The 9941-nt window shown below is 51.1% G+C and overlaps 1 protein-coding gene and 1 long non-coding RNA gene across 2 annotated transcripts in view; one reads left to right on the forward strand and one right to left on the reverse strand.

Annotated features, from left to right (window-relative positions):
- Positions 1 to 3303, forward strand: part of FBLN1 (fibulin 1) — a 98620-nt gene extending 95317 nt beyond the window's left edge. Inside the window, exon 17 of the mRNA XM_030914535.1 lies at positions 2469 to 3303. Within this exon, the coding sequence (XP_030770395.1) occupies positions 2469 to 2608 (140 nt within the window). The 3' untranslated portion in view covers positions 2609 to 3303. The remainder of the gene's footprint in view (positions 1 to 2468) is intronic.
- A 3286-nt stretch (positions 3304 to 6589) lies between these two features.
- LOC104665247 lies at positions 6590 to 8157 on the reverse strand. The gene is made up of 2 exons (XR_748391.1): positions 7910 to 8157; positions 6590 to 6916 (listed from the first exon to the last, which is right to left on the reverse strand). It is a non-coding gene; the product is annotated as an uncharacterized LOC104665247 (long non-coding RNA).
- Positions 8158 to 9941: the final 1784 nt, after the last annotated feature.

Consider the following 9941-nt stretch of genomic DNA (forward strand, 5'->3'; position numbering starts at 1 on the left):
AGGGAACAGCCTGAAATTCCACCCCAGCTGCTGGGCCTTTCACTTTTGAAACGTAAGCCCAGAGAGCGAAAGAGGGAACATTGCGCTCAGATTCTCCTTCTGAGCATGAACTTATGTTCCTGACCAGGAACCAGCCAGTCGTACCCAAGGCCTTCCTGACCTCTCAGTTCTCCCCTGAACCTTTGCTGTGTCCTGGGCACCAAGAGCTGGAGATAGTCTGTCCCTGTGCACGTTTCCTAAGCCTGCAGAGGAACTGTTCACAGAATCCAGCCTGGAATCAGCCGTTTGTGGCAAACAGCTGGTAGCTATTTCTCAACGTGTGGTTGTGAAGCTGTAGGCTCCATATTTGCTTTCACAGAGCATCCAAGCAGGTGTCTCAGAGCCAGCTCACACCGGTTCACACCGCTCACACCAGCTCTGGACAGCTGCTTACACACATCTCTCCACGAGTCCACTTTCAGTGATGCCACGTGGTACCTGAAATTGGCCATAGAAATTGGCCTATGGTATGATCAGAGAACCAGTTGTTAGGTAGTTACCCCATATCCCCACCCTTCACACCACTTTCGACAAATCCTACTGTCAGAACATGTGGAACGGAGAAGGGGTCTTGACGGTTCATTCACAAATGTCAGCACCCGTAGGTCTGCCTGTTTGGCCGCAGACACTGGGGAGCAGCCTGCAGCCTTGGCTGGTGTAGTTTCCTCTGCAAAAGGGGTGTCTCCTCCAAGAAACCTGTCCTGACTCCCCAGCCCACCCCACCTCCATTCTCACCCCCGCTGGACAGTGCAAACCCTTCATCAGAGAATGGCGCGTAACTTTCATCCTAGATCTTCCACCAGCTTTGAAGCCAGCATCCTGTTCGTGATGTCTGGAACCCTGGGAACTGACCCAGTGCCTGTTGAGCACATGTGTGCATGCGAAGGGGATCTGCTGAGTGCTCTGCCCTGGCGGGAAGGCCGCCCTGCACAGCCGGAGCTCATGCCTTGGCAGATGCTGGGTATCTGGATCGTGCAGTGCAGGAGCACAGGGGCATGGCACCATTGACTTGCCAGGGAACCTTGGCCTCAAAAGGGCCTCAGCCTCTCCACAGTGCGGTGAGGACTGTCCCATACTCTCACCCCGTACAGAGTATGGGAGAGTCTCTGTGAGCCTTTGGGTGCCCTGCAGAGGGAAGGCAGTGCCAGCCAGGCCTGGCTGGGGGCCATGGAGATGGCAGGCCCAGGCTGGGGAAGATTTGTGGCACCCAGTCTTCTGCTCCCCTGGAATCTGCAGAATGCCTGGGGTTGCTCCTCTTCCTCCCTGGCGTGGCTGAGCTTTGTCTGTGCCCCGTCCTTTGGCCATGGTGTTTGCCTGGTCCCTACCCTGGTACAGGCAGAGCTCCCTGCGACCCCCAGCTGTTTCCCCAGAACTGACACCAGTCTCCCTCCACCACCCATCCTCCTTTTGACTGCCCTGGGGACTCCACTGCTGCTCTGATCCTCTGTTACTCCAGCCACTTCTTGCTTCCCTGTTATCACAAACACTGAACAGTGAGCTCAGGTGTCACCCTCCACAGAGGTATGCACAGCAGGGGGTCAGAGGCGTGTCCCATGGGGAACTGGGAATGCTCTGCTTGCAGAAGGATGCAGGGCCCACTGCAATCCTCGGATGTCCTAGGGGAGAGGATATACCTGCTTCGTTTCTTCTCAGGGGTCAGAACTGGGCACAGTGGGTTGGAAGGAGGGAGAAAGATTTCTGTCAGGCACCCACTCCATGCCAGGCCCTTTTCTAGGCTCCCTTAAAACCTGTCAGGTAGGCCAGGTACGGTGGCTCATGTCTGTAATCCCAGCACTTTGGGAGGCCAAAGCGGGTGGTTCACCTGAAGTCAGGAGTTTGAGACTAGCCTGACCAACATGCAGAAACCCTGTCTCTACTAAAAATACAAAATTAGCCAGGCATGGTGGTGCATGCCTGTAATCCCAGCTTCTCGGGAGACTGAGGCAGGAGAATGGCTTGAACTCAGGAGGTGGCAGTTGCGGTGAGCCGAGATTGCGCCACTGCACTCCAGCCTGGGCAAGAAGAGTGAAACTCCGTCGGAAAAACAAAACAAAACAAAAAAACACCTGTCAGGTAAATGGTGGTAGAGCAGAAAACCTGGGCTCAGAAGCTGGCATTGACCCCAGAGCCATCCAGTTTCCAAGCCCACACCCACAGCTTTCCTCCGGGTTGGGCAGTGCGTGATGGAAAGGCTGTCTTAGCAAGTAGTGAGTTCACTTTCACCAGTCCCTGGAGGCGGGAGCAGAGCCTGAAGTGACCACTTGGAAGGGGATGTTATTCAGGGGACTCGAGCATCTGGCATAGAATGGGACTCCACGAGGTCTAAGCCCCCTTCTAGCTCTGAAACTCCTTGAGGGAAACCATTTCCCAGATCTCTACATTGCTGCAGTGCCTTCTAACTTCCGGCACACCTTCTGCTCTCTCCGCAGGTGTTGTGCGCCAGGTACGGCCCATCGTGGGCCCATTTCACGCCGTCCTGAAGCTGGAGATGAACTATGTGGTCGGGGGCGTGGTCTCCCACCGAAATGTTGTCAACGTCCACATCTTCGTCTCTGAGTACTGGTTCTGAGGGCTGGTCTGCAGCACAGCCACGGGTGCACCTCCAGGCCAAATCATTGCTGCCAGTGACTGTGGCCTGTACTTGTTTGTACTCTCAGACTTTTTTAATGTTAGGTATTTGTTTGTAGCATTAGGCCAACATGTATTAAGCTGAGCCAGATGAGTAAGTCCATCTGACGTATTTTTGGTGTTTAAAAAATGAGTCTAATTGCTCAACTGTTTGGTTGAAAAACCTTACTCATTTTTTAATGCAAAGGCTAAGTGTCACCCCATTTCTCTGCCTCTGGGCTGGGCCTTGCTAAGGGCCAAGGAAAGAAAGACATTTTTTAGGGGGCAGCCAGTCCAAATGCCAAAAGAAGACCAGTTCTTGCCCTGATTGTGTGAAATTTGACATTTTGGTACTTTTTTTTTTTTTTTGGCCAATCAGATTTTCTGTGTTCTAAGGACATGGCTGCTATAGAATAGCACAGAAGTGGACGATACATTCTCCCCAGAAGCAGCGTGACCGAATGCCGCGGGGAGCACTTGGAAGGGAAATTGCAGTTCTGTTGAAATAGAGGAAAAACCCTTGCTAAAGACGCAGCCTGTTAGGCTCGTGTGGGGCTCCAGTACGTTCACCAGGGGAATGGCTGGGATTTCTCGGCACTCTGCATCATCCATCTTTTCTTATAGGTGGGAAAATAAACAACTTTGTGATCCTCCTGATGGCCTGTGCATGACAGTCTTTCAAGAAGAGGGCTCTCTGCCAGCTCAGGAGTCTTCTACCAGCTAAGGGATTGGACATCTTCCCCCCTCCCGTCCCCCTGCCTCACCCCACCCAAGGATGTCTCAGTGCTCCTTCTGCCCCTCAAGGTTCCGGGGCGGGGCCCAGCTTGTGTATCGGAAAAGCTTCCTAAACACATGTTTTCAATGCCATGCCCACCCTCTGAGAAGTGCAGCTCAGGTTCGTTCCCTGCCCCATGTCCAGTGCTGCTAGGCAAGCCCAGGGCTCTGGCTTCTGTGTGACTTGCTTCCAGTAGTATCCCTCGTGGCATCGTGATCCTCTCTAGAAATCCCTGGGGGGAAGTAATGACCCTTCAGCAGCCATGAGTCCCTGCCAGACACAGTCCCTGCCTCCTGCCGGGGCATGAGGTGCTTCGCTCATTCCTCCTGGTGGCCCGGTGAGGTGGGTATGATCACACACAATCTTGAGATGGGCAAACTGGGCTCAGAGAGAGGAACTCGGTTGCCAAAATTCACACATTTGAGAGACAAAGAGGGAATTCAAATTCCATCTGAATTTAAGCCCTCTCTAAACCCTGTGTCAGCAATAGATGTGGACAGACTGAATTTATTGGGAGACTGACACCCCAGTTGGCATCAGTGGCGGGGCCAGGAGCTCCCAGTGCCCCAGGGCCCACTCCAACCTCCAGGGACTCAGCATCTAGGCTCTGTTTCCACACATGCCTCTCCTCCAAATCCTTCCCTGGGTTGCTCTCATCCTCTTAGGTATGGATCCCATTTGTGGCTCAGAACCTCTCTCATCCTATGCCTCATTTCACAGCCTGGACCCTAGCACTGGTGAGATCTCAGCCCCACACTCAAGCCAACACCACTCCAACTTTCAAGAACATGGTCTCCGCCACCTTTGGGAAGACCTCTCCAAGGTCACTTATTTGGGTCACTGGTCCATCAAAGCCAAGCCTGGGCCAACCAGGTACAAGGCCTGCTGGAGCCTTGGCCACTGCAGCTGGTGAGAAAGAAGAGGCCGGGTGTGGGGCTGGATGGTCCAAGGAGCCACATCTGGGGACAAGACCAGTGCAAGGAACATCCACGCAGCTCTTCATGCCAGGGAATTAGGGAATTGGAATCCTGGCACAGAAGCAGGGCTGGGAGCTGGCTGTAGGAATGGAAGGAAGCCTCAGGGCGAGGGGCAGGAAACAGAAAGGGACATGGTGTGGGGGAGCGCTGCCGCCCACTTGCAGTCTTGGGGGCAAATCTGCCAGAGCCAGGCCGTTCTGGGCTCAGCAAAGTTGGTTTCTGGGAGCCTTCTTCAGTAGGGTGGGGTGGGAAGACCAAGGTGCAGGCTGCTCTGGAAAAAAGAGTTTCCCATACTCCTAATAGGAATTAGGGCAGACCAGGCACGGTGGCTCACACCTGTAATCCCAGCACTTTGGGAGGCCAAGGCGGGTGGATCACTTGAGGTCAGGAGTTCGAGACCAGCCTGGCCAACATAGTGAAACCCCCCCTCTATTAAAAATACAAAAATTAGCTGGGCATGGTGGCGGGCGCCTGTAGTCCCAGCTATTCGAGAAGCTGAGGCAGGAGAATCACATGAACCCAGGAGGTGGAGGTTGCATTGGGCTGAGATCCACTCCAGCCTCCGCACAGGTGTAAGACTGTCTCAAAAAAAAAAAAAAAAAACGGGGGGCGGGGGGGCAGCTTCCCTGAGGACGGTGAATGCCGAGCCAAGCCCCCTGCTGCTGATTGGCTCTTGAATGAGCACATGATCCAAGCTGTCCAATCAGAGCCCTGCCTCAGTGTCTGTCTGTCGCGGAAGAGGGCAGGAGGGGCCCGCAAGTGGGCGGTGAGGGCGCCAGGTTGAGGAGCCGAGGGGAAGAGAGGAAGTGACCCTATCTGATTCAGAATCAGGGAGGCAAAAGCAGACCTCTCTCGGCAGGGTTAGCAGGGCGAGTCCCTGCCATCGTCCGAGCTTCACTTTCTGCATCTGCAAAGTGGAGATTCCCAGATGGCAGTGAGGAGCGCTGGAGAGCATGAGTGCAAGAGGGTTTTGTGCATTGCAAAGTGCTGCAATCGTGTGTGAGGGCTTTTTGTCATTAAGTTAAAAGCAGCAATGATGGTGATGACGATAATGGTTGTCACTGTCAATTGAGCCACATGAATGTGCTCTGGAAGCTTGGCATCTTTTCAGTCCGGCATTTCCTTTTCTTAATCATCCTGGAGAGACTTGGTAGACAGTTGTGTAAATTACCCACCAGCCTAACTCTTCATATTTCATATCATGCTATGGGTTGGGCACCTGATGGACCCATAAGTATCTCATTATACTTGCAAAGTAATTACTGTCAGAGCCTAGCATCAGTGGCATTAAGGCACCAGCTAATGGGAGCTGGAGGTGCCTCTGAGTTCCTCCACAACAGTGATTCCTTCTTAACTGTAGCCTTAGAACAAGATAACTGAGGGGAATTGCTAAAGGCAAAGCAGTTTATAAGCAGCATGAGACAGCAAACACACAGAGACACCAAGTTGAATCCTTCTTGCTGATCTGGTAGAAGAAACTTGGAGGGAAGATTCCAGAAGGTCTCGTAGAGTGGAATTCGACCAGAAAACTCCTGTTTTTTTTTTTTTTTTTTTTTTTTATTCCTAAAGGAAATCTATCCTACTGTACAGAGGAAGTCTGTGGCATGTGTCAGAAGTGCCTGGGCCGCCCAGGGTCCTAGTAGGACCCGTTTTAATATGCAGGTGGGTGTTGAGTGGAGGGTGCCAGGACCCACCCAGCCAACACAGCCAACTAGAACTCGAGGAGGGAAGCCAGCTTTTCCAAAGTTCTCAAGTTTGTCCAGATGAAAAAACACCTGGAAATCAAGTTGTTTTTTCCCCTAATATTGTAATATGAAAATTTTCAAATATACAGCTGAGTTGAAAGAATTTTACTGTGACTACCAGGGCACCATCCACCTAGATTCTGCCACTGACATTTTATGAGATTGAGTTGCATTTTGAAGAAATGACAATATGATGAGATAATAAATACAAATAAGAAACTGCGTGTTTTGTAGGCTTGTGTTCAAACCCAGCCACTTACTAGCTGTGTGGCCTTGGGCACATTGCTTAATGTCTCAGAGCCTTGGTTTTCTCTACAATGAAATGAAAATAAGGACACATACTTCACAGGAGTGATTGTTAGGATGAAAAGGGGTGATTACGTAAAACAGTGCAAGAACTTCTACATAGGAGGTCCTCCATAAATAGTACTGTCATGACACACACACCCAAAAGGATAGTCTTTATTCAGTTAGATGCCATATTTTATTAAAGTCTTGTGCAGACAAGCAGTGAAACCTCAGAAGAATTTATTAAGAATAACTGGAGGCGCTTCCATGTGACTTGGCTCCATCCGGACCAGATGACTTCCAGGTGCCAGCAACAGTTCCCCATTTCCATTCATGTTTCCCCACATCATTCATGCCAAAGAGATGGGTGCCAAGAGGCCATCTGTCTTCATTCTGGACATGGAATGAGACGGGAACTCACTCTCGAAGGACTTTTGAAGTCTCAGAGAAGAAACGGAGCCACCGTAGACCTTTTGAAATACGGCCTGTGAGAAGCACGGTGACAGCCACCATTACTCCCAATAATCACATTACTGTTTGTGGAAAAAAAGACCTACTATGTGCCAGGAAGGCTTCGGTAATCATCCCCAACACACACATTCTCTCACACACACTCACATGTGCGCACGTGTGCACACACATACCACACACACACACACACATATACGCTTCCTCCTCAGCCCCTCTGCCATGCCCAGCTCAGGGCCATCTTCTCCCACGAGGATGCCGGTCTCATCTCCTGAAATGACCCTCTCCTCCCATCACTGCAGAACTTACGGTGCCACCTGCTCTGTTTATCTCTGTGTAGTCTAGTATGTATTAGCGATTCTCTGTGTGAATGTCTTTCCTCCCCCAAGATAGTGGATCTGTGACTATTACTTTAGTCTATCTATCATCTATCTATCTATCTATCTATCTATCTATCTATCTATCTATCATCTATCTATTTATTTATATTTTGTGTAGAGACAGTGTCTCACTATGTTGTCCAGGCTAGTCCTAAACTCCTGGCCTCAAGCGATCCTCCCGCCTCAGCCTCACAGGTGTGAGCCACCATGCCCGGCCACCTGATCTGTGTGTTGTTTTGTTTTGTTTTTATATGGAGTCTCACTCTGTCACCCAGGCTGGAGTGCAGTGGCTCAATCTCGGCTCACTGCAACCTCTTCCTCCTGGGTTCAAGCGATTCTTGTGCCTCAGCCTCCTGACTAGCTGAGATTACAGGTGCGTACCGCCACACCCAGCTAATATTTTTTGTATTTTTTAGTAGAGACGGGATTTCGTCATGTTGGCCAGGCTGGTCTCTAACTCCCAACCTCAGGTGATCTACCCACCTCAGCCTCCCAAAGTGCTGGGATTACAGGTGTGAGCCACTGCGCCCAGCCTGATCTCAGTCTTTAAGAGAGCAGCAGCTCATCTGTGGCCACAGCTTCCTGGGGACTTGCCAGAAGGGAGGTGCAGGGCACAGGGAAATAACCCACCTCTATCTGACCGCTTCGATAGTATCGAGCGTCCTCAGTGGCAGCGCACAGCACGGAAGCCGAGGTGTGGCTGCGTTCCATTTGGAGAATTCCACTGTGATCCATGGTGTCAGCTGCAGGTTCAAGGGTGTCACAATTTAATTATTAAACATCATGAGGCATTAGGAGGCTTGGGCACGCACTGATAAGTGATCCATTTCTAACACAGCTGGTTTATTACTGTTTGTGGCAGCTCCTGCACGAATTGGTGTCCATTAACTAAGCAATGGTATTATAATTACGCATTTAAATTATGTATGGGAAGGCTGTCAGTGGTAGAAGTCAGACTGCAGTGATTACTTTGAGTCGTCAGACCTCCTGGATGTAGTCTCTCTGCAGATAGCTGTAATTCTGGCTTGTTTTCTGCTCATTTTCTGCAGACATTTGGAATCCACTGCTAGGGTCCACTGAGCTGTCTTCTGGGTGGTTTTTGATGCTGCAGGAGATAAACACATGTGTCTTCCTGGCTGGACCCAGTTGATGCACTATCTTAAATTCTGTCCTTTGCCTGCCTTGATTTCCATAGCCTGCTTCTTCCTGGAAATTTTCTTCCTCTTCCTCTTCCTCTTCTTCTTCTTCCTCCTCCTCCTCCTCCTCCTCCTCCTCCTCTTCTTCTTCTTCTTCTTTTTCTTTTTTGAGACGGGGTCTCGCTCTGTCACCCAGGCTGGAGTGCAGTGGTGTGATCTCAGCTCACTGCAATCTCTGCCTCCTGTGGGTTCAAACGATTCTCTCTGCCTCAGCCTCCCGTGTAGTTTGGATTGCAGGCACCCCCCACCATGCCTAGCTAATTTTTGTATTTTTAGTAGAGATAGGTTTTCACCATATTGGCCAGGCTGGTCTCGAACTCCTGACCTCAAGTGATCCACCCGCCTTGGCCTCCCAAAGTGCTGGGGTTACAGGCGTGAGCCACTGCGCCTGGCTGGAAATGTGCTTCTTTAGAGGAAAGCACCGTTGATCCTACCTCCTTGATCTGGTTGGTAAGACCGTATACAAACTGGGCCCGTTGGTCTCCGCTCCCTGATACTCTCTGATACCATCTGGTCTCATTCCTTCCTGATACAATTCCATCTTGTTCATTCATTGGTTCACTCATTCATTCACTCACTCACTTTGCGCCCTCCCTGTGGTGAATCAGTTCCCCTCTGTCCTCCCCACTCTGTCCAGTCCTCCCCTAGGCTGCCAGGCTACTTTTCCGAAACTCCGATCTGACGGAGGCCCTTTTGGCCTCAGATCCTCCAAGGGCTGCCTTCAAGGGCTCCTGCACCAACCTCATGGTGTGGCTATGTGACATAATAGGAAACATATACTTCTATTTGGTCTCTTTCTGGGTTCCTTCTCCATGGGGACAGAAGCTTCTGTGCTCGGGGCCCTACCAGAGCTCGCCTTGTGTGCCTCTTCGTCTGCCTGTTCATCAATAATGCCCTTTACAATAAACCTATACATGCAACTAAAGTGTTTCCCTGAGTTCTGTGAGCCATTTTAGCCAATTGCCAAACCTGAGGAGGGGTTCTGGGGACCCACGATGTGTAGCCAGGTCAGACGGAAGTGTGGGTAACCTGAGCACCCAATTCTTGCAACTGACATCTGAAGTAGGGACAGTCTTGCAGGACGGAGCCCATATCCTCTGGGGCCTGTGCTAACTCTGGGTGGCCAGCGTCAGAAATGAACTGAAGTGTCGGACACCCAGATGGTGTCTGCAGAGAACTGGCCGGGCATGGTAGCTCACGCCTGTAATCCCAGTACTTTGGGAAACCGAGGCCGGAGGATCACCTGAGGTCAGGGGTTCAAGATCAACCTGGCCAACGTGGTGAAACCCCGTCTCTACTAAAAAAAAAAACAAAAATTAGCCAGGTGAGATGGTGGGTGCCTGTAATCCCAGCTACTCAGGAGGCTGAGGCAGGAGAATTGCTTGAACCTGAGAGGTGGAGTTTGCAGTGAGCCAAGATTGTGCCCGTGCACTCCAGCCTGGATGACAGAATGAGACTCTGTCTCA

The sequence above is a fragment of the Rhinopithecus roxellana genome, chromosome 13 (genome assembly GCF_007565055.1).
Source record: "Rhinopithecus roxellana isolate Shanxi Qingling chromosome 13, ASM756505v1, whole genome shotgun sequence".
Lineage (NCBI taxonomy): Eukaryota > Metazoa > Chordata > Mammalia > Primates > Cercopithecidae > Rhinopithecus > Rhinopithecus roxellana.